The sequence below is a fragment of the Heterodontus francisci genome, chromosome 5 (assembly GCF_036365525.1).
Source record: "Heterodontus francisci isolate sHetFra1 chromosome 5, sHetFra1.hap1, whole genome shotgun sequence".
NCBI lineage: Eukaryota > Metazoa > Chordata > Chondrichthyes > Heterodontiformes > Heterodontidae > Heterodontus > Heterodontus francisci.
The window spans coordinates 143,805,267-143,829,248 of NC_090375.1; the positions used below are offsets into that span (position 1 = coordinate 143,805,267).

The following is a 23,982-nucleotide window of genomic DNA, read 5'->3' on the forward strand; positions in this document are numbered from 1 at the left end:
CTGAGTAAAAGATTAAATATCACAGAGAAGAAAGGTCCCATATTTAATACCTAGCCTGTAATTCCCCAACAATTCCCCAATATCAGATGGGGCAGCCGCAGAGGTTACAATTGCCCTTGATGCTCCAGGATAAGGGGAAGGGAAATATCTGCAAGGGCTCTCACTTCAGAGGACTGTAGGCTAGTCAGTGCAGCACCTCTGTTAAGGGAGAAAGGAATAAATGAGAAATATCAACACAAAAGGGGGAAGTTTGGGAACAAGTGAGAAGGTCTGAAGATTTTAAGGTGGTAACAGAATGGGCAGCTACTTGGCAATGCATTTTAATGTAGATAAATAATACATCTGGGGAAAGAAAACAAGGAAAAGGAGTATTGACTTAATGAAAATGCACTGAAGGGTATGTATGAACAAAGATGGGGGGGAAGTAATGAAGGGATCTGAACACAAGGAAAATTTTTAAATTGGAAGCGTTTAGGGACCAGGAGCCAAAGTAGGTCAGTGAGAACAGGGGTGATGGATTAGGAGGAGTTGGTGCACATTAAGATACAGTTAGCCAAGCTTTGGATCAGCTGAAGGTTATGATGGGTGAAAGATGGGAGGCTGGCCAAGACAGCATTGGAAAAGCCAGAGACTGGAGGTGACAAAAGCATGGACGATGGTTTCAACAGCATCTTCACGACATTCCAAAATGTTTTACAGCTAATGGGTCACTTATGAAATGTAGTCACTGTTGTGAGCAAGACTGGTAGCTGATGTGTACACACCATGGTCCCTTAAACAGCAAACACAACCAGTTTATCTGTTTTCCTGGTGTTGGTTTGAGGGACAAATGTTGGCCAGAATACCAGCAGAATTCCCTGCTCTTCAAAGCGCCAGAGAAAGTCTCATAACATTCAAGTGAACAGACAGACCTTGATTTTACCCATCATCTGAAAGATCATACAACACAGAACTTTTCTCAGTACTACACTGACAGTATCAGCCTAAATTACATGGAGCTTGAACGAACTATGTTCAACCTCAAGTGCAATAGTGGGTGGGGCAGTTTGGATGGAGGATTAAGTGACTAACAGCACAGCAAACAGCAGAGGAGGATACAGGGTTTAGGTAGGTAATTAGACAGGCACAGTTAACGATGGAAGTGAGAACACAGTAGGAAAGGGAATTGGAAGATGAAGGAGTAGGGAACGTGATGCAAGTTGGCGGGTGTGGGAAAGCATGAGGGATTGGGACGAGGATGGGAAAGGAGCTGCTGAGGGCTCTATGTTTACAATAAATCTCACTCCAACTCCAGCCTGCAGCCATTGGTAGCTTCTTTCCCTGCCGGGCCACTCTGCACCACCCAGAAAAGAAAAAGACAGAGCGAAAGGAAAAATAGTTAGGGGGTGAGAAGCAGCCAAGAAAGCAAGAAAAAGCTGGAGGAGAAAGAGAAAGAAAAACAGCAATGTAAAGGTATAACTGACATAACTGTGACCATTGACTTATGTGCAACATAGGAGAGCAACTATTTACCTAATAGTATGCACAGGTGTTACCAAGCATCACACTTACATAACAAAATTCTGGCAACAGGAAGTAACTAAGGAAATACACACACTTGACTTTTTAAAAAAAAAGTTAAATACATTTTTGTAGAACTCCTTATTTACAAATATTTGATCCAGGTGAAGGGGCCTAATTAGAATATTTACCTTTGGAGAAATTATGCTTTCCACGCTGCTCTCCAGATTACATTCGAACACGTGGGCTTTGGTGAGCTTCTTGTCCCAATGGGCCGCAAGCCAAATTTTGGCTAGCGGTCCACGTTTGCTCAACACAAAGTGAGCGTAAAACATCTTCCCCGGTACCTTTTAGCACAAGATCATAAACCTAGACAAAAGAAAATTGCCATCAATAAACTGAAAGCTACACATTACATGTAATACAATATACTTTTATCAATTCCTCAACCTGGTGAACGGACCCTTTTCTGACTGGAAAGAAATATGCAGTGGGGTTCCCCCAGGGATCTTGTTACATATAAATGACTTGGCCTTGGATATAGGGAGTACAATTTCAAAGTTTGTGGATAATACAAAAATCTTGGTAATGTAGAAATAGTGATCAGGATAGTACCAGCCTTGAGAAGGACACAGATTGGTGAAATAGGAAGACACATGGCAACTCAATTTAATGCAGTTAAGTGTCGAGACATGCACCTTGGGAGGACCAATATGGAGAAGCAGTATAATCTACATGGTACTATTTTAAGGAAGGTGCAAGAACGGAAGTACCTGGGGTACATCCTCATTAATCTTTGAAAGTGGCAGGGCAAGTTGATAGGCAATTAAGAAAGCGTAGGGGATACTTGGCTTCATAAATAGGGGAATTGAATACAACAAAAACACAAAAACCTTTATAAGTCTTGGTTGGACCTTAGCTAGAGCATTTTATATGATTCCGGGCATCACACTTGGATGTCAAGGCCTTGGTCATTGTTGTTGAAGGTGGTACAAAGGAGGCTTACCAGGAATAAGGGAATTCAGTTATGTGGAGAGACAGGAAAAGCTGGGATTGTTCTCCTTACAGCAGAGGTGGTTAAGGGGAGATTGAATCAAGGTATTCAAAATTATGAGATGTTTTGATAACAGCAAGTATGGAAAAACTAATTTCCTCTAGCAAGTGAGTTGGTAACCAGAGGACATAGATTTAAAATCATTGGCAAAAAAACTAGAGGGGAGATCTCTTTGCGCAGAGCACTGTTAAGATCTGGAATGCACTATCTGAATGGGTTATAGTATCAGATTCCATAGGAATTTCTAAAAGGCAATTGGACTTATAGTTGAAGAGGACTAATTTGGAGGAGCATGGGGGAAAAGGTTGGACTTTGAAATTAAATAGGACAGCTCTTACAAAGAACCAGCAGAGGCATGACAGGAAATTCCTGTGGTATAAGATTCTACCCTTTCAAATCCTTTTAACATTTCAACCAACTCAATGAGATCACCCTTCAACCATCTAAATTTAAAAGAATACAATTCAGATTTAATAACCTGTCCTTATAATTTAACATTACTTCTGTTGAATCTGTGCTGCACCCCTTCCTGGGGCGTTGTGCCCAAAACTGAATGCAGTACTCCCAATGAACTCTGACCAAGGATCTGGACAACTGAAGCATACCTTTGAAGTGGGACCAGAAGGGTAACATTAGTAGATTAGTATTCGAAAGTATTAAGTTTAGAAGAATCACTGTAGTTGAGGGGCCCACTGAATGATGAGATGCTTGGCCATGATGCTGAGATTGTGCAACTCTGTACTTAATTGCCTCCAGAGTCTGTGTAAACATGCTGTCCTTACTTCACTAATCAAAGAGATAAGGGGAAAGGCTGGAGATGAGACAAGATCCAGTAAGCAATAAACTATGGGAATTGGCAACTCCAGGGGTTAGGGAGGAGATAAAGGGAGGAAGTTTGCAGGGCAATACAATCCAATGTATTGATCAAGTTGTAGACCTACAATGTGTCGGGGTATAGTGAGTAATAGTTATTGTATTCTATAAATGTGTGCTGCAAACTCTGTTTCACTGAGAAGTTCTAACGGTGACCTGAGGGCTTCTCCCTTGCACATGCTTGAAATAAAGTCCTTATTTGCGTTAATCCCGTGGACTCAAGAGTGGTTATATTTTCCCCACAACACTTTCCTCCCTCTTGTATTCCAGCTCCCTGGACATAAAAGGTCAACATTCCATTTGCCTCTTTAATTGCTGTTTGGAGCTTTTAATGATTTGTGCACTTGGGACTCCAAAATCCTCTACAGTTCCTGGTTTTTCACCATTTAGAAAATTTATCTTTCTTGGGTCCAAAGTGAATGACCTCACACTTGCCAACAATGAATTCTATCTGCCATAGTTTTGCCCACTCATAAGATGTCTATGTTCCTTTGTAACTTCCTGTGCCATCCACACTATTTACTGTCCCTCACAAGCTACTCTGTTGTATTACAACCTAAAAACAATATAGCTGTTGAAGGTAGCAGCACCCCGCCCCCACCTCTTAAGCCAACTAGGAATGGGAAATAAATGCTACCCTTGTCAGTGATACTCATATTTCAAGAATGAATTAGAAAAAAATAATAGTTTTGGACAAGCTGAAGTTTACTGCGAGTGTATGATGGTAGGCTAGCAGGGAGAGCATTGGAATAGTCATGCCTGGAGGTTTCAGCAGTAGACTGGTTAAGGAACACCATGTTAGAGATGAAGTAGGCAGTTTTTCTGATGAGATGGGGTCAGGAGCTTAACTCGGGGTCAAAAACTGCATCAAAATTGTAAACTGCCCGGTTCAGCTGGAGACAGTGGCCAGAGAAGGGGAAAGAATTGATGTCAATGGTACAGAGTTTGTAGCATGATCAAAGATGACTGCTGCAGCCTTCCAAACGTTTAACTGGACAAAATTGAGACTTGTCCAAGACTGGAAGTTGGCAAACAGCATGACAACACCGAGGCAATGGAGGGGTGAAGAGAAGGTGGAGAGTTAAAACTAGGTGTCAAAATCATACATGTGGAAGCTGACAACCTTCACTTATGTGCCCCCTACTCGCCTGATTTAAATGCATATCCAATCTCCTGGTTATCAGAATTGAGGGGTTTTGAAAGGGAACTTTTTGAGAAACTATTTCCTCTGGCAAGTGGATTGGTAACCAGAGGACATAGATTTAAAATAATTGGCAAAAGAACTGAAGGGGAAATGAGAAGACTTTTTTCACACACAGGATTGTTAAGATCTGGAACATACTTCCTGGAAGTGTGGTGGAATCAGACTCTTTCAAACGGTGATTAGAGATTTGGCTTGAAGAGGACTAATTTGCAGATTTTTGGGTTCAAAGCAGAGATGTGGGACTAAATTGGAAAGCTCTTTCAAAGAGCTGACAAAGGCACTACAGGCCAAATGACCTCCTTATGTGCTGTAAGATTCTAAGACTAGAAAGTAGAAATAGCGAAGGGGAAAAGAAAATTATATAAATTTTGCAATGGCACTGTGCACCTGGAACATGTTAACGGCACAGTATGTCTAAAAATATACACATATGATTCACCCCATCCCGATTGTTTTTGTGGTTGATTTTCTCCCTAGCATTTCTGAAGACATTTAATTTTGGTGGGAAACACATCAACCAGAGTTGGCATCCGCCACTTCCAAATGTCCAAATAGCCAGTGTGAACCCAAAGAGTTCAATGTTGGTAGGCTATTCAACTATCACAGTGGAGCCCACTTGTTCTTTCACCCAATATTTATCTGCATACACTTCCTGGCAGGGGACATTGAGTAACAATCAAAATCATAAGTGGCAACTCTGTCTTTAATTTCATTAGTCAAGGAATATTGCAGCCAATTGTCACAAAACAACTGCTGACTTGGCTGAAAGCAACTAATTCAGTAATGACCAGAAATCAAATGTTGTAATTTTGTTTCTCAGCAAGCAATATTTTTACTAACTAAGCCACCAAGAAAGGTGTCAAGAATCTCCCTCCTTCTTCTGAGAGGAAGGCTGCTTTCACGTGCCCCCAAGCATCCAGATGATGTGCAATGTTGGCAAAAGTTTGACAATACGCCACCCATAGAGCATGTGTGCCAAAGATGGGAGCATGACAAAGAAACAATTTCCTTTCTTCAGAAACTAGTGAATTGCCTTCCCCACCCCTGATTATTGTACCAAGGGTTGCTATAAATGAAAAATAGGATGGAGCCCCAAGTTACACCAGAGGTGATCATGTGGGCCATGAAAGGAGAAGCCCACATGGCCAGAGGCAGTAAGCCGACAAAACAACATAAAAGAATGGAATTAAGAAAGCAGTGCAAAAATGGAGATACTGTACTAATTGAGAAAGTCAAATAACTGACAAAATAATAAAGCATTTGAGAATAAAATCACCATGCACAAATCTCTTCCAAATCTTTGCCATTGAGTGTTCCTCCTGTTAAATTAACATTTAAATGAACTGCAAAAGTTTGGGTATTTTCATTTAAATGTCATACTTCCTCACCAAAGCTGGTAGGTTAAGCCATTTTGGATCAATGTGTCAAGCACTTTACAAATGTTTCTGGCCTAGTGTGAAAAACCCGTAGTAACCAATTCAGTAACAGTTCAGGGTCTCTTTCAACTCATCTGATTCTAGGGCTCACTTGCAATCAATATGACAATTGCTTTTGCTTAGTTAGGTGCGAAAATTGCATCCGATGCTTTCTGAAGGTTCTGCAAGCTGGAGGACACAGTTCATTTGATGTCTAGGTCAGGGTTCGGCAACTTTTGTTTAACCTGAAGAGCCTTTTTAAAAGAATTTGCCTAAAATAAAACAGTGTCTCCTGACAATGCAGATCGCTGATGTCACTGTGGTCTGAACTGCGCACATGTGCGGAACGCATTCAACCTTGCGCACTTGCAAAATGCAGCCGGGCTTTGCCACAACTAATGCACACATGCATGTGAATACGTCATCACGCAGAGGGACATCAGCCTCCAGCACTAGTTTTGAATATCGGCCTCAATCGCCACTTCTCTCCTTCCTACAATTGGCACCTCAGTCGCTCCTTCTCTTCCCCTCCTGATGTTCTCTCCCGTGCTCGCTGCTCCATTTCGCTGCTCCTGACTGGTGAACGCTCCATCCCGCCGTGCCGCTAGCAACCTGCTCGCTCACCTACCACTTCTCCGACCATTCGGATGTGCGAGAGAACAGTGGGATGGAGTGGCGATTGAGGTGGCAACTGCAGGAGGGAACAGAAACAGCGATCGTGAGAGGATACTGCTGGAAGCTGGCTATCATGGTCATTCAGGGGTGAGGGGGTTTGCATTCAATTCTTTTTTTGTGTTAAAGTGAGCAGCACCATCTTTATTACTGGCAGCTGCCTGAGACATCGCAGACAGGGATATTTCTGTCGATGAGACTGCATTTGCGCATGTGCCAGTATGTTGCCACCAAGTGATTGCACTGTCAGCGAACGCAGCCAAAATAAAACTATTGGGAACCGCAAGACGAAGATTCGGCATTTCCAAACCAAATACAAGGCAAATTACCAAGTTCTCTGATAGAATGCTTAGTTTGCATATATAATAAATATATACATTGAACCATAATACAAATGGAAAAACAGCACATTTCCACTTGAATAAAGAAGAAATTTACATATAAAATTGAAAGAATGGTTTTTGCCTTTGTGTTTTTATAACATTTTGTGACAAATGGAATTTTTATTATAATTTTGTCAGTAAACTCAAATTTAAACTTAAAATGCACAGAATTAAAACAATTTTTTTTGGCTATTGACTCTCATGACAAAAGCTTCTAATAACACATTTAGAATAATTTATCACCTCAGCTATATTAGAGACAATAATGGTCGCAACCATAAGGCATTATCTATAACCATGGTGTAGCTATACCACTTGATCAGGTTTATTTAGAGCACGATGATGTTTCTTGTTAAATAATCATCTGAAACCATAAAGTGCAACATAATGATTAGCCTTTTATCCCCACATTTAAAACACGGCTCTTACATTTCTTGACTCAATTGTTTTTGTTTTTTTTTCATGATAATGTGATCCAACTGGAAAAGATTGGGAACTGCAAATGAGATGTTAAAGAACCACAGGTTGCCGACCCCTGATTTAACTGTTAAATACTGTGCAGTATTGCCAGACATGATTAATCTACATTTAAAAGGTCCTTTTTTAATACTGTATTGTATTATGTATATTGTAACGAAGCAAAGGACAAATACACTTTCCTTACCATAACTGACTTTTTTTTTTATTGTACTGCAATCCAGTTTGCATTATATCGTTAGCTTCACCAAAATTGATACAATTAAAACGGATTAAAAATAGAACAATCGAATGAATAGTTAATTGGCATTATTCGTTTAACTGTTTTGCAGTGTACTACATTGAAAAATAGGTGAATGGGAAATGAAGCTACTGTTTATAATTAAATTCATACATCCATGACAGTTTAAGGCTCAAAACTAAATTTAGGGTAGTCATGAAAAACAAATTCATCAGTCTTGCACCTAAACCCCTGAGAATCGGCCATCAAAGAACAAAGAAAAATAGAGCACAGGAACAGGCCCTTCGGCCCTCCAAGCCTACGCCGATCCAAATCCTCTATCTAAACCTGTCGCCTATTTTCTAAGGGTCTGTATCTCTTTGCTTCCTGCCCATTCATGTATCTGTCTAGATACATCTTAAAAGACGCTATCGTGCCCACGTCTACCTCCGCTGGCAATGCGTTCCAGGCACCCACCATCCTCTGCGTAAAGAACTTTGCACGCATATCACCCCTAAACTTTTCCCCTTTCACTTTGAACTCGTGTCCCCTTGTAATTGAATCCCCCACTCTGGAAAAAAGCTTCTTGCTATCCACCCTGTCTATACCTCTCATGATTTTGTACACCTCAATCAGGTCCCCCCTCAACCTCCGTCTTTCTAATGAAAATAATCCTAATCTACTCAACCTCTCTTCATAGCTAGCACCCTCCATACCAGGCAACATCCTGGTGAACCTCCTCTGCACCCTCTCCAAAGCATCCACATCCTTTTGGTAATGTGGCGACCAGAACTGCACGCAGTATTCCAAATGTGGCCGAACCAAAGTCCTATACAACTGTAACATGACCTGCCAACTCTTGTACTCAATACTCCGTCCGATGAAGGAAAGCATGCCGTATGCCTTCTTGACCACTCTATTGACCTGCGTTGCCACCTTCAGGGAACAATGGACCTGAACACCCAAATCTCTGTACATCAATTTTCCCCAGGACTTTTCCATTTACTGTATAGTTCACTCTTGAATTGGATCTTCCAAAATGCATCACCTCGCATTTGCCCTGATTGAACTCCATCTGCCATTTCTCTGCCCAACTCTCCAGTCTATCTATATTCTCCTGTATTCTCTGACAGTCCCCTTCAGTATCTGCTACTCCACCAATCTTAGGTTCGTCTGCAAACTTGCTAATCAGACCACCTATACTTTCCTCCAAATCATTTATGTATATCACAAACAACAGTGGTCCCAGCACGGATCCCTGTGGAACACCACTGGTCACACGTCTCCATTTTGAGAAACTCCCTTCCACTGCTACTCTCTGTCTCCTGTTGCCCAGCCAGTTCTTTATCCATCTAGCTAGTACACCTTGGACCCCATGCGCCTTCACTTTCTCCATCAGCCTACCATGGGGAACCTTATCAAACGTCTTACTGAAGTCCATGTATACGACATCTACAGCCTTTCCCTCATCAATCAACTTTGTCACTTCCTCAAAGAATTCTATTAAGTTGGTAAGACATGACATCATTGGAGATGTTTTTTAAAAATTCATTCATGGGACGTGGGCGACGCTGGCCAGGCCAGCATTTATTGCCCATCCCTAATTGCCCTTGAGAAGATGGTGGTGAGCTGCCTTCTTGAACTGCTGCAGTCCATTTGGGGTAGGTATACCCACAGTGCTTTTAGGAAGGGAGTTCCAGGATTTTGACCCAGCTACAGTGAAGGAACGGCGATATAGTTCCAAGTCAGGATGGTGGGTGACTTGGAGGGGAACTTGCAGGTGGTGGTGTTCCCATGTACTTGCTGCCTTGTCCTTCTAGTTGGTAGAGGTCACGGGTTTGGAAGGTGCTGTCTAAGGAGCCTTGGTGCATTGCTGCAGTGCATCTTGTAGATGGTACACACTGCTGCCACTGTGCGTCGGTGGTGGAGGGAGTGAATGTTTGTAGATGGGGTGCCAATCAAGTGGGCTGCTTTGTCCTGGATAATGTCGAGCTTCTTGAGTGTTGTTGGAGCTGCACCCATCCAGGCAAGTGGAGAGAATTCCATAACACTCCTGACTTGTGCCTTGTAGATGGTGGACAGGCTTTGGGGAGTCAGGAGGTGAGTTACTCGCTTCAGAATTCCTAGCCTCTGACCTGCTCTTGTAGCCACGCTATTTATTAGGCTACTCCAGTTCAGTTTCTGGTCAATGGTAGCACCTAGGATGTTGACAGTGGGGGATTCAGCAATGGCAATGCCATTAAATGTCATGGGGAGATGGTTAGATTCTCTCTTGTTGGAGATCGTCATTGCCTGGCACTTGTGTGACGCGAATGTTACTTGCCACTTATCAGCCCAAACCTGGATATTGTCCAGGTCTTGCTGCATTTCTACATGGACTGCTTCACTATCTGAGGAGTCACAAATGGTGCTGAACATTGTGCAATCATCAGCGAACATCCCCACTTCAGACCTTATTATTGAAGGAAGGTCATTAATGAAGCAGCTGAAGATGGTTGGGCCTAGGACACTACCCTGAGGAACTCCTGCAGTGATGTCCTGGAGCTCAGATGATTGACCTCCTACAACCACAACCATCTTCCTTTGTGCTAGGTATGACTCCAGCCAGCGGAGGGTTTCCCCCCCCCGATTCCCATTGACCTCAGTTTTGCTAGGGCTCCTTGATGCCATACTCGGTCAAATGCTGCCTTGATGTCAAGGGCAGTCACTCTCACCTCACCTCTTGGTTCAAACAAGGACAAAAGAGCTGAACACAAGGCTGTAATGAGGTCAGGAGCTGAGTGGCCCTGGCGGAACCCAAACTGAGCATCACTGAGCAGGTTATTGCACTGTTGATGACACATTCCATCACTTTACTGATGATTGAGAGTCGGCTGATGGGGCAGTAATTGGCCGGGTTGGACATACCTGGGCAATTTTCCACATTGCAGGGTAGATGCCAGTGTTGTAGCTGTACTGGAACAGCTTGGCTAGGGGCGCAGCAAGTTCTGGAGCACAGGTCTTCAGTACTATCGCCGGAATATCGTTAAGGCCCATAGCCTTTGCAGTAGCCAGTGCCTTCAATCGTTTCTTGATATCACGCGGAGTGAATCTAAATGGTTGAAGTCTGGCATCTGTCATACTGGGGACTTCAAGAGGACGACGATATGGATCATCAACTCGGCACTTCTGGCTGAAGATTGTTGCAAATGCTTCAGCCTTACCTTTCAAACGGATGTGCTGGGCACCCCCATCATTGAGGATGGGGATATTTGTGGAGCCACCTCCTCCAGTTAGGTGTTTAATTGTCCACCACCATTCAAAGCTGGATGTGGCAGGACTGCAGAGCTTAGATCTGATCCGTTGGTTATGGGATCGCTTAGTTCTGTCTATCACATGCTGCTTACACAGTTTGGCACGCAGATAGTCCTGTGTTGTAGCTTCACCAGGTTGACACCTCATTTTGAAGTATGCCTGGTGCTGCTCCTGGCATGTTCTCCTGCACTCTTCATTGAACCAGTATTGGTCTCCTGGCTTGATGGTAATGGTAGAGTGGGGGATATGCCGGGCCATGAGGTTACAGATTGTGATTGAGTACAATTCTGCTGCTGCTGATGGCCCACAGCGCCTCATGGATGCCCAGTTTTGCATTGCTAGATTTGTTCGAAATCTATCCCATTTAGCACGGTGATAATGCCACACAACACGATGAACGGTTTCCTCAATGTGAAGGTGGGACTTCGTCTCCACCAGGACTGTGCGGTGGCCACTCCTACCAATACAGTCATGGACAGAAGCATCTGCAGTTGGCAGATTGGTGAGGACGAGGTGAAGTATGTTTTTCCCTCGTGTTGTTTCCCCCACCACCTGCCGCAGACCCAGTCTAGCAACTGTGTCCTTTAGGACTCAGCCAGCTCAGTCAGTAGTGGTGCTACCGAGCCACTCTTGGTGATGGACATTGAAGTCCCCCACCCAGAGTACATTTTGTGCCCTTGCCACCCTTAGTGCTTCCTCCAAGTAGTGTTCAACATGGTGGAGTATGGAGTCATCAGCTGAGGGAGGGCAGTAGGTGGCAATCAGTAGGTTACCTTGCCCATGTTTGACCTGATGTCATGTGACTTCATGGGGTCTGGAATCGATGTTGAGGACTGCCAGGGAAACTTCCTCCCTACTGTATACCACTGTGCCACCACCTCTGGTGGGTCTGTCCTGCCGGTAGGACAGGACATACCCGGGGTTGGTGTTGGCAGTGTCTGGTACATTGTCTGTAAGGTATGATTCCGTGAGTATGACTATGTCAGGCTGTTGCTTGACTAGTCTGTGGGACAGCTCTCCCAACTTTGGCACAAGCCCCCAGATATAAGTAAGGAGGACTTTGCAGGGTCGACAGGGCTGGGTTTGCCGTTGTCGTTTCCGATGCCTCGGTCGATGCCGGATGGTCCAGCTGGTTTCATTCCTTTTTATTGACTTCGTAGCGGTTAGATACAACTGAGTGGCTTGCTAGGCCATTTCAGGCCATGTAAGAGTTAACCACATTGCTGTGGGTCTGGAGTCACATGTAGGCCAGACCAGGTAAGGACAGCAGATTTCCTTCCCTAAAGGATATTAGTGAACCAGATGGGTTTTTACAACAATCGACAATGGTTTCATGGCCATCATTAGACTAGCTTTTAATTCCAGATTTATTAATTAAATTCAAATTCCACCTTCTGCCATGGTGGGATTCGAACCCATGGCCCCAGAGAAATACCCTGGTTCTCTGGGTTACTAGTCCAGTGAAAATTCCACTATGCCACCGCCTACCCTTGTGATCCATTAAAGGTGTAAAATAACATTTTAATAGGATTTAATAGGTTGAGATAGATTCCAATGGAGCCCCAATATGAGCTGCATTCCAACAAGGTTGCCATTATAAAGCTAGAGCGTCACCTTAAACAGTGGAACTGGAGTTCTTGGAACTAACGCATGGCATTTCCTACATCACTGAGAAATGTCAAGGAAATAGAAAAGGCAGAACAAAAATATTAAAGACCCCCACTACAATTTGTGGTGGCAGGAAAATAAAGCAGGCCTAAGATTTAAATCATGTGTCCCTTTTTCTTCACCTGCATGTCAATTATCTAATTATTTAAGAATGTAACTAGTTGCTGAAAACTTCAGCATTTTCATCACTTTTCTAACAGCCCAGGTAGTGTGTTATGTGCGTACATACAGTCTGTTAAGGTAAATACTTTCAGATGAACTAACAAAAAAAAACAAATATGGACTCCTGAAACTCCTGCCAGGGCAGGCACAGTGATTCAAGAAAATCTCTGATGTTGCTGAAATTTCTTTAGGTGGGAAACCCCATATCAGGATTAACCAAATGCAGAGGGACAAATAGAAGAGACTGGAAATAAAAACAAAAATGCTGGCAATACACATTAAGGTCAGTCAACATTCATACAAAAAATATTTTTACACTTTGGATGTTTGCCCTTTATCAAGCCAGTCCACTACATCCATAACTGTATGAAATGGGCATTCCAATTATAATGCAGGCGCAGTGGGTTGGAATGCTTAAGGAATTCAGTGCTGCATCTCTCTCCAGCTCCACAAATCCACGTATGGAGGTCACTGGAACTGAAGACAGAAATGCAGCACACCGAAGTTGAAACCATTAAAAGCTTATTTGTTGTTCTTTTTAGTTTAGTTTAGAGATACAGCACTGAAATAGGCCCTTCGGCCCACCGAGTCTGTGCCGACCATCAACCACCCATTTATACTAATCCTACACTAGTTCCATATTCCTACCACATCCCCACCTGTCCCTATATTTCCCTACCACCTACCTATACTAGGGGCAATTGCTAATGGCCAATTTACCTATCAACCTGCAAGTCTTTGGCACGTGGGAGGAAACCGGAGCACCCGGAGGAAACCCACGCAGACACAGGGAGAACTTGCAAACTCCACACAGGCAGTACCCAGAATTGAACCCGGGTCGCTGGAGCTGTGAGGCTGTGGTGCTAACCACTGTGCCGCCCCTTATAAATACCTTTGTTATGCTTCTAATTATTTATTTGCATATAACTATTGATTAATTTCTCATTTTGCAACAATAGCCTTCTGGAGAATTCTCATTTTATTATTGTTATAGGCCAGGGCTTGGCAACCTGAATAACAAGAGGAGCTATTTTTTAAATAAATTTAATCAAAAACACAATATCTTAAGAGCTGCAATGCTGTTACTCAAATGCCAATAATAATGGAAAACAACATAGATACATTTCAACAACATTTTAAAGATTTTTACAAAATAAAACGATACTTTCTCACAAGTACAATGTTAATAAAAGTTTTAAAAGTGAAACAAACCATTTAATTACCATTAAAATGGGTTCGATCAATCAAGGTCAGGAGCCACAAGAGTCCTTAATGAGCGGCAGTTTGCAGACCACTGCTATAGGCAGTTAACTATCTTGTAAGTTTTGACGATGAAATGCTGATTATTTCTGGTCATATCACGTTCTCAAACTCTAAATTTCAAATGCTGCCCATCATCTTGAAAGTGGCCCTTCCAAGAACCTAATAAATTGTATCTGGGTGAAATTCATTTGTTGAATACCTGGTAGAATGATTTTTACATGGTCTCCTCTTACTCCATCTACCTGGACTGTGGTACTCATTATCTCACCCCAAAAGGAAGTTACAAAAGCAAATACCGCAGATGCTGGAAATCTGAAATCCTGATCAGAACAGTTCTGATGAAAGGTCATAGACCTGAAACGTTAACTCTGTTTGTCTCTCCAAAGATGTTGCCAGACCTACTGAGTATTTTCAGCATTTTCTGTTTTCATCTAAGGAAGGAGATGTTTTGAAAGAATAGTCCCTTTCACATCCCTCTTGCAACATCCTGAAGTATTTCACAATCAATTAGTTACCTTTGAAGTACGTCACTGATGAGTGTCTTTTGACAACACTGTGGCAGCCAATGAGTTGGAGGTGGGATGGGACTTACAGCAAGACTCACACAAAATCTATTTACACAGCAAAGTCTACTTAGTGCAGTACAGCATACATTCTACAGTCCATTAAAAAAAAGTCTCTATGAAGTACAACACAACACATCACTGAAACTACAGTGTGTACCATTAATTTTTCCCAATAAAAAGGTGATTTCCCCTTCAAAATACAGTAAGTGCAGGATAGTTACATCGCAATTATGTGCAGAAAATCACTCCCAGTCACTTATGGGGGTGCAGCCTCCAGATGCGATTGAGTGAGGGGGGGGGGGGGGGGGGGGAGGGGGGAAAGAGAAGGGGAAGTCACCCAATCATCTGCATACCCACAGCAAGGCCCCACAAACAGCAAAGGACGAAAATAGCCAGTTAATTTTTTTTGGTGGTAGCAATGGAGGGATAAACGTTGGTTAGAGCACACAATCCAGGACAATTTTTACATCCACTTGAACAGGCAGATGGTATCTGCAACAATGCAGCACTCCTTCAGTACTGCACTGAAGTGCCATTCTATATTATGCACTGTAGTCCCAGTGGGGCTTGAACCCATGAAATTATGACTCAGGGCAGAGTTGATACTCGGGGCTTACCGTCCTGATGGCACAAGCAAGAAAGCACCTGCACTCCCACTGGGTAAATGCAGTCTTCAAAAATATGAATGTGAACAGACTGTCACGTTATAATGGAGAGAAAATGGAATTGTACCATTAAATTTGGAAAGGAATGAAGGGAAAATACATCCTCCTGTGCATTTGTTCAGGATCCAACTGCAGCTGCTCTTGGATTCAAAGATTACACCTACGTTGGGGAATACGGAACTGTGAGGGGAGAAATATGGCCTTTTTGTGAGGGAGGGAGAAGGGGTGAGCAGTGCACGCCTAGAGCGAAGAGATGATGCAAGGGTATAACTGGAACATTTGTACCATTATACATTTCATTTTGTACATGCACCTGAAAAACAAATTTTATTATTGAAACTGTAACAGCTTGTATATCTTTACTTCCCAAAACCAAATTAACTTACATTACACTTTTTAAAAAAACTCCCAACTTTCATAGAAACAGGAATGGTCCATGTAGCCCCTCAAGCCTGTTCTGCTGTTCAGTGAGATCATGGCTGATCTGTGACCTAACTACATATACCCACCTTGGCCACATAGCCCTTGATACCTGTGGCTAACGAAAACTTATCAACCTCAGTTTTTTTTTAAAATTCATTAATGGGACTTGAGCATGGAGCAATGCCAGCATTTATTTCCCATCCCTAATTGTCTTCGAGAAGGTGGTGGTGAGCTGCCTTCTTGAACTGCTGCAGTCCATGTGGTGCTAGGATGGAAGACGCAGTTTTGTTTACCCAGCAACAGTGAAGGAAGGGCGATATAGTTCCAAGTCAGGATGGTGTGTGGCTTGGAGGGCAACGTGCAGGTGGCAGCATGCCCATCTGTCTGCTGCCCTAGTGCTTCTAGGTGGTGGAGGTCGTGGGCTTGAAAAGTGCCAAGGGAGGCTTGGCGGGTTGCTGCAGTGCCTCGTGTGGATGGTATACACTGCTGCCACTGTGCGTCGGTGGTGGAGGGTGTGATGGTTTAAGGTGGTGAATGGAGTTCGATCAAGCTGCTGCTTTGCCCTGGATAGTGTTGAGTTTCTGGAGTATTGTTGGCAGGTGCACTCAACAATGCAAGTGGAAATTATTCCATTACACTCCTCACTTGGGCCTTGTAGATTGTGAACAGACTTTGGGAGTCAGAAAGTGTGTTACTAGTGTCAATCTAGGCTTCCACCTGCCAAGAATGAGGCACATTAATTTTGTCATGAACATTGATTTAAACTGTTGCTGGAGCGAGAAAATGACTTGTTAAACAGATCAGCCTTGGCTGGAAAAAGACATTTGCATATTAACAGACAGTGCTTGGAAGGACAAAAGACCATTCCCTGACATTCAACCCACAATGGACCTTGACCACCAGATATTGTGTGTAAGAGAAGCATTCCAGGCCCTGCTAAGATGATACAATCCAGGACTGGTTAGACCAGCTGGTCACATGACTAACTGGCTGCTCCAGGGTCTTTTGAACTAGCCACAGAGAGTTTGAACTCAGAAAGACTGTTTGCTCCTGGACTGAAAAGGTCTCTCCGGTCTGTTACCAGGTATTACTCACAAGCCTCTGAATCCACTGAAGACACATTAACCCCATGAGCGAAAAGTCTCCTACAGCGAACAAAGTTTAAGAATAATACTGGGCAGAAACGAAAAGCAAGATCTACCTACAATCAAGGACTCTACAGCGAGCTCGAAGAACCGCAACAAAAACTCTTCAGACATTGCCTCAAACTTTTCCCCTTTATTTTTCTTCTGCTCTTTTCTGACTCTATTTGCATGTGTGTATTGCGTATGCATGCTAGCGTGGGTGTGTCGTGTATCCATAGGCGTCAACCGAATTAGAGTTGAAGTTCAAGTTTAATAAATTTCAACTTTTCTTCTTTAAATCTAAGAAAACCTGTTCGTGCTGGTTTCTTTGCCTTATAATTGAAAAGCAGTGAACAAAGATTCACCAAGGGGGAGCTAAAAACACTTTAAAAATAAAACCCTGTTACGGTAAGACCAGGTGAAGGCCGAGAGGGACCCCTGGACACCATTCTCACCTGGTCGTAACACGAATCACAGAATTCCCAGCCTCTGATCTGCTCTTGCAGCCACAGTATTTATATTGTCCAGTTAAGTTTCTGGTCAATGGTAACTCTCAGGATCTTGATGATGGGAGATTCAGCGATGGCAATGCCACTGAATCTCAAAGGGAGATGGTTAGATTCTCTTTGCACTCCTAATTGAATGCAGGGTGGATCCCCTGATTTGATGTTAATAGTAGAGTGAGGGATATGCCAGGCCATGAGGTGATGGATTCTGGTTGAATATAATTCTACTGCTGCTGATGGCCCACAGTGCCTCATGGATGCAGAGTTTTGAGCTGCTAGATTTGGTCTGAATCTATCCCATTTAGCACAGTGGCAATGCCACACAACATGATGGAGGGAATCCTCAGCGTGAAGGATGGATTTCGTTAATTTCTAATTAACTATCGATCTAGTATCAACTGCCGTTTGCAGCAGAGTGTTCCAAATTTCTACTGCGTGAAGAAGTGTTTCCTAATTTCACTCCTGAAAGGTCGGGCTCTAATTTTTACACAATGCCCCCTAGTCCTAGATTTCCTAACTAGCAAAAGAGCATAAGAAATAGAAGCAGGAGTACACCATATGGCCCCTAGTTCCTGCTCCATCATTCAACGTGACCATGGCTGATCTCAGGCCTCAACTCCACTTTCCCGGCTGGTCGCCATATCCCTCGATTCCCTGCGAGACCAAACATCTGTCCATCCCAGCCTTAAACATATTCAATGATGGAGCATCCACTACCATCTGGGGTAGAGAATTTCAAATATTCACAATGCTTTCGAGTAAAGAAATTTCTCATCTCAGTGCTAAATGATCGCCCCCTAATCCTGAACTGTGCCCCGTGTTTTAGATTCCCCAGCCAGCGGAAACAACCTCTCTGTGTCTACCCTGTCAAGACCCTTCAAAATCAAATAAGTTTCAATGCGATCACCTCTATAGGCACAATTTACACAGCCTCTCATCACAGGAAAACCCTCTCATCCCAGGGACCAATGTGGTGAACCTTTGCAGTACTGCCTCCAATGCAAGTACATTCTTCTTTAAATATGGAGGTCAAAACTGTATCACCAAAGCCCTGTACAATTGTAGAAAGACTTCTTTATTCTTGTACTCCAATCCCTTGAAATAAAGGCCTACATGCCATTTGCCTTCTTAACCGCTTGCTGTACCTGCATATTAACTTTGTGTTCCTTGTACATGTACACCCAAGTCTCTGTGAAAATTAATATTTACAAGTTGCATGCCTTTTCAAAAAGATCCTGGTCCTCTATTCTTATGACCAAATGCAGCCTCTGCACCCTCCTTACAGCTTGCATTTCCACCTACCTTTGTACCATCAGTAAACTTAGATACATTACTCGCGGTCTCTTTGTCCAAGTCATTAACATAGCTTGTAAACAGCTCGTGTCCTAGCACTGATCCTTGCAGCACTCCACTAGTCACAGCCTGCCAACTTCAAAATGCCCCATTTATGCCTACTCTGTTTCCTAACCATTAACCAATCCTCTATCCATGTTAATATTACCTCCAATGCCAGGAGCCCTTATCTTACCTTTTGTGTGGGATCTTATCAAATGCCTTTTAGAAATCCAGGCATACAACGACTGTTTGCATCCTCAAAAAAACTAATTAATTTATCAAACACGATTTTCCTTTCTTAACACCATGCTGACCTTGCCTAATAATATGGGAAAAAGTGAGGTTATCCACTTTGGCAGGAAGAATAGAAAAGCAGATTATTTAGAAGGAGACACTGCAGAATGCTGTGGTCGAGGGATCTGGGTGTCCTTGTACATGAATCACAAAGTTAGCATGCAGGTACAGCAAGTAATTAGGAAAGCAAATGGAATGTTGACATTTATTGCAAGGAGGATGGATTATAAAAGTAGGGAAGTCTTGCTACAATTGTACAGGGCATTGATGAGACCGCACCTAGAGTACTGTGCATAGTTTTTGTCTCCTTACTTAAGGAGGGATATACTTGCATTGGAAACAGTTCAGAGAAGGTTCACTAGGCTGATTCTTTGGATGAAGAGGTTGTGTTATGAAGAAAGTTTGAGCAGGTTGGGCCTATACTCATTGAGGTTTGGAAGAATGAGAGCTGATCTTATTGAAACATATAAGATTTGAGGGAGCTTGACAGTGTAGATGCTGACTGGATGTATCCCCTCGTGGGGGAATCTAGAACTAGGGGGCACAGTTTCAAAATAAGGGGTCGCCCTTTTAATACAGAGATGAGGAGGAATTTCTACTCTGAGGGTCGTTAATCTTTGGAATTCTCTTCACCAGAAAGCAGTGGAGGCTGGGCCATTGAATAGATTCAAGGCTGAGTTAGACAGATTTTTGATCTACAAGGGAATCAAGGGTTATGGGGGGGCAGGGGGCAAGTTGGAAAGTGGAGTTAAGGCCATAATCAGATTAGCCATGAGAATGATGGAGCAGACTCGAGGGGCCAAGTGGCCTTCACTTTCTTATGTTCTAATAATCATAGTATGATTTTCTAAGTGCCCTGTTAAGACTTGCTTAATAATAGATTCCAGTACTTTCCTGATGACTGATGTTTAGCTCCCCAAACTCTTCCCTTTAATATCTTGAAAACTTCGAACCAATCACCCCACAACCTTCTAAATTCCAGGGAATACAACCTTAGTCTATGTAATCTTCCCTCATAACTTAAAACGGAGTCTGGGCATCATTCCGGCACATCTATGCTGTACTCCGTTGAAGGGTGATATGTCCTTCCCAAGGTGTGCGCCCAGACTGCTCACAGTACTTCAGGTGTGGCCTGAGCAGAGCTTTGTATAACTGAAGCATGACTTCTACCTGCTTGTATTCTATTTCTTTAGATGTAAATGCCAGCACTCCATTCACCTTTTTATTTTCTGTACATGTTCATGACATTTTAATGATCTTTGTACCTGGGCTCCAAGACTCTTTTGAACTCCACTGTTTCTAGCTTTTCCCCATTTAGAAAGTACCCTGTTCTAAAGGCCTGCTACCCAACGACATGTATCGGGTTCGGGTCGCACTTCCAGGTCCGGCATTCGGGCTCAGGTCGGGTCGGGCTGGATCAGACAGGCTCTATCACCACCTCAGGTAAGTGACTCTAATGTTAATTTACTTTTTGGGCTTTAAAGGTGGTTTTGTTAGTTATTTTAAGCTTGTGCAGGTAAGGAACGAAGTGAAAAACGTAACTGATGTCAGGTCGGGTACGGGCTCGGATGGGGTTCTGTCGGGCTCAGGTCAGGCCGGGTCTCATTTGCAGACCCGAGCCCGCATTTACCCTGTTCTATCCTTTTCAGGTCCAAAGTAGATGACATCACATTTGCCTACAATGGGGAAAACTGTTAAATGGATTTCATTTGTTAAATCTATTAATATCTCTTGGTAATTATATGCTTCTGACTACAATCATAGAATGTCTAAGGATAGGAGGCGGCCATTCGGTCCACTGTGTCTATGCCAGCTCTCTGCAAGAGCAGGTCACCTGGTCCCGCTCCCCCGCTTTTTCCCCCATGGCTGCGTTTGCTGACAACGCAACCACCAGGTGATGCTGTACTAGCACATGCACAAATGCAGCCTCATCGGCTGAAACGTCACTGTCTGCAATGTTAAGGCAGCTGCCAAGATTAAAGATGGCGCTGCTCAAGTTATCACAGAAAAACTTCAACCCATGGCAGCACACAATGGACATGTTTAATACTCGGAGAACATTGCACTGTTTAAAGTCCCATCAGAAGGACAGCACCTCTGACACTGCTGCCATCCTCCGTAATTCTGTAAGGGTCAGTGCTATCCTGCTCTCTGGCTGCTGACCACCCCTCCCCCACCCTGCTCTCCAGCCAATCACTCCCCGCTTTTAGTCCCCATCCCACTCGCCTCCCCCCACCCCCCGCTCCCTCCGGCTGCGGGCTCCCCGCTTCTCCCCCCACTACCATCCTGCTCTCCAGCCGCTCGCTCCCCACCCCCACCCCTCCAGGCGCTAGCTCTAGGCTGCGGGTGGCGCTGCTTCCCTCCTCTCAGCCACTCGTTCCTGCAGCACCCAGTCAACCCTTGCAGCTCGCTTTGCTTCTTCAGGCCAAGCGAGTCGCCAAGAGGAGGGAAGCGGCCCGCAGCCTAGAGCGAGCGTCTGCAGGGATTGGGGGGGGGAGCGAGCAACCGGAGAGCGCGAGGGGATGTGGGGAGCGAGCGGTGGCAGCGAGCGGCCAGGCGAGGGGCTGCGGTGGGGCACATTGCCCTGCGCACATTTCTCATCCATGGAACCATTCTCATGAATCTCTTCTGCACCCTCTCGAATGCCTCAACATTCTTCTTGAACTGTGGTGCCCAGAACTGGACACAATACTCCAGTTGAGGCTGAACCAGTGTTTTATATGGCTTTATTATAACTTCCTATGTCATTAACATAGATCAAGAAAAGCAGTTAGCCCTGGGGAATCCCACTACAGTCTTTCTCCAGTCTGAAAAACAACCCTTCACCACTACTGTTTCCTGTCACTCAGCCAACTTTGCATCCATGCTACTGCCCCGTTTATTCCATAGGCTCTAAGTTTGCTGACAAGCCTGTTATGTGGCACTTAATCAAATGCCGTTTTTTTCTTTCACCAAATGTGGGCATTACTGGCTAGTCCAGCATTTATTGCCCATCCCTAATTGCCCTTGAGAAGGTGGTGCTGAGCTGCCTTTTTGAACTGCTGCAGTCCATGTGGTGTAGATACACCCACTGTGGAAGTCCATGCACACATCAAACATAGAGTTATACAGCATAGAAACAGGCCCTTCGGTCCATTGTGTCCGTGCCGGCCATTAAGCACCTAATTATTCTAATCCCATTTTCCAGCACTTGGCCTGTAGTCTTGTATGCTATGGTGTTTCAAGTGCTCATCTAAATACTTCTTAAATGTTGTGAGGGTTCCTGCCTCTACCACCTCTTCAGGCAATGCGTTCCAGATTCCAACCACCCTCTGGGTGAAAAATGTTTTCCTCAAATCCCCTCTAAACCTCCTGCCCCTTACCTTAAATCTATGCCCCCTGGTTATTGACCTCTCCACTAAGGGAAAAAGTTTCTTCCTATCTATCCTATCAATGCCCCTCATAATTTTGTATACCTCAATCAGGTCCCCCCTCAGCCTTCTCTGCTCTAAGGAAAACAGCCCTAGCCTTTTCAGTCTCTCTTCATAGCTGAAATGCTCCAACCCAGGCAACATCCTGGTGAATCTCCTCTGCACCCTCTGCAGTGAAATCACATCCTTCCTATAGTGTGGCGACCAGAACTGTACTCCATCTGTGGCCTAACTAGCATTTTACACAGCGTCATCATAACCTCCCTGCTCTTATATTCTATGCCTCGGCTGATCAAGGCAAGTATCCCATATGCCTTCAAAACCACCTTATCTACCTGTGCTGCTGCCTTCAGTGATCTATGGACAAGTACACCAAGATCCCTCTGACCCTCTGTACTTCCTAGTGTCCTACCACCCATTGTATATTCCCTTGCCTTGTTAGTCCTCCCAAAATGCATCACCTCACACTTCTCAGGATTAAATTCCATTTGCCACTACTCTGCCCATCTATATTGTCCTGTAATCTAAGGCTTTGCTCCTCACTATTTACGACACCGCCAATTTTCATGTCATCTGCGAATTTACTTATCATACCTCCTATATTCATGTCTAAATCATTAATGTACACTACAAACAGCAAGGGTCCCAGCACCGATCCCTGCGGTACACCACTGGTCACAGGCTTCCACTCGCAAAAACAACCCTCGACCATTACCCTCTACCTCCTGCCACTAAGCCAATGTTGGTTCCAATTTGCCAAATTGCCCTGGATCCCATTGGCTCTTATCAAAAGCCTTACTGACGTCCATGTAGACTACATCAACTGCCTTACCCTCATCTGCACATCTAGTCATCTCCTCGAAAAATTCAATCGTTAGACACAATCTCCCCTTGACAAAGCCATGCTGACTATCCCTGATTAATCCCTGCCTCTCCAAGTGGAGATTAATCCTGTTCCTCAGAATTTTTTCCAATAGTTTCCCAACCACTGATGTTAGACTCACTGGCCTGTAATTACCTGGTTTACCCCCGCTACCCTTCATGAATAATGGCACCACATTCGCTGTCCTCCAGTCCTCTGGTACCTCTCCTGTGGCCAGAGAGGATTTGAAAATTTGTCAGAGCCCCTGCTATCTCCTCCCTTGCCTCACATAACAGCCTGGGATACATCTCATCTGGGCCTGGGGATTTATCCACTTTTAAGCCCGCTAAAACAGCTCCCTTTCAATGCTATTACGATCAACCTCATCAACCCTCTCGGTTACCTCATCAAAACTCAAGCAAGTTAGTTAAACACGATTTGCTCTTAACAAAGTTGTGCTGGTTTTCCTTAATTAACCCACATTTGTCCAAATGACTGTTAATTTTGTCCCAAATTATTGTTTCAAAAAGCTCTTTCACCACCAAGGTTAAACTGACTGGCCTGTAGTTGCTGTGTTTGTCCTTACACCTTTTTCGAACAAGCCTGTAACAT

At 43.9% G+C, this 23,982-nt stretch overlaps 1 protein-coding gene across 3 annotated transcripts in view; it reads right to left on the bottom strand.

The window, feature by feature from the left end:
- rad21b (RAD21 cohesin complex component b) overlaps positions 1-23,982 on the bottom strand; it is a 67,587-nt gene that overhangs the window by 31,761 nt on the left and 11,844 nt on the right. The window contains exons 1-2 of one of the 3 annotated variants that reach the window (XM_068032176.1): positions 7,345-7,409; positions 1,692-1,869 (exon numbers count right to left, since the gene is read on the bottom strand). In XM_068032176.1, coding sequence (XP_067888277.1) covers positions 1,692-1,835 — 144 coding nt within the window. In that variant the 5' untranslated portion in view covers positions 1,836-1,869; positions 7,345-7,409. Of the gene's footprint in view, positions 1-1,691; positions 1,870-6,552; positions 6,572-7,344; positions 7,410-23,982 lie in introns of those variants that run through there. The other 2 variants (XM_068032177.1, XM_068032175.1) reach the window with 2 other exon arrangements.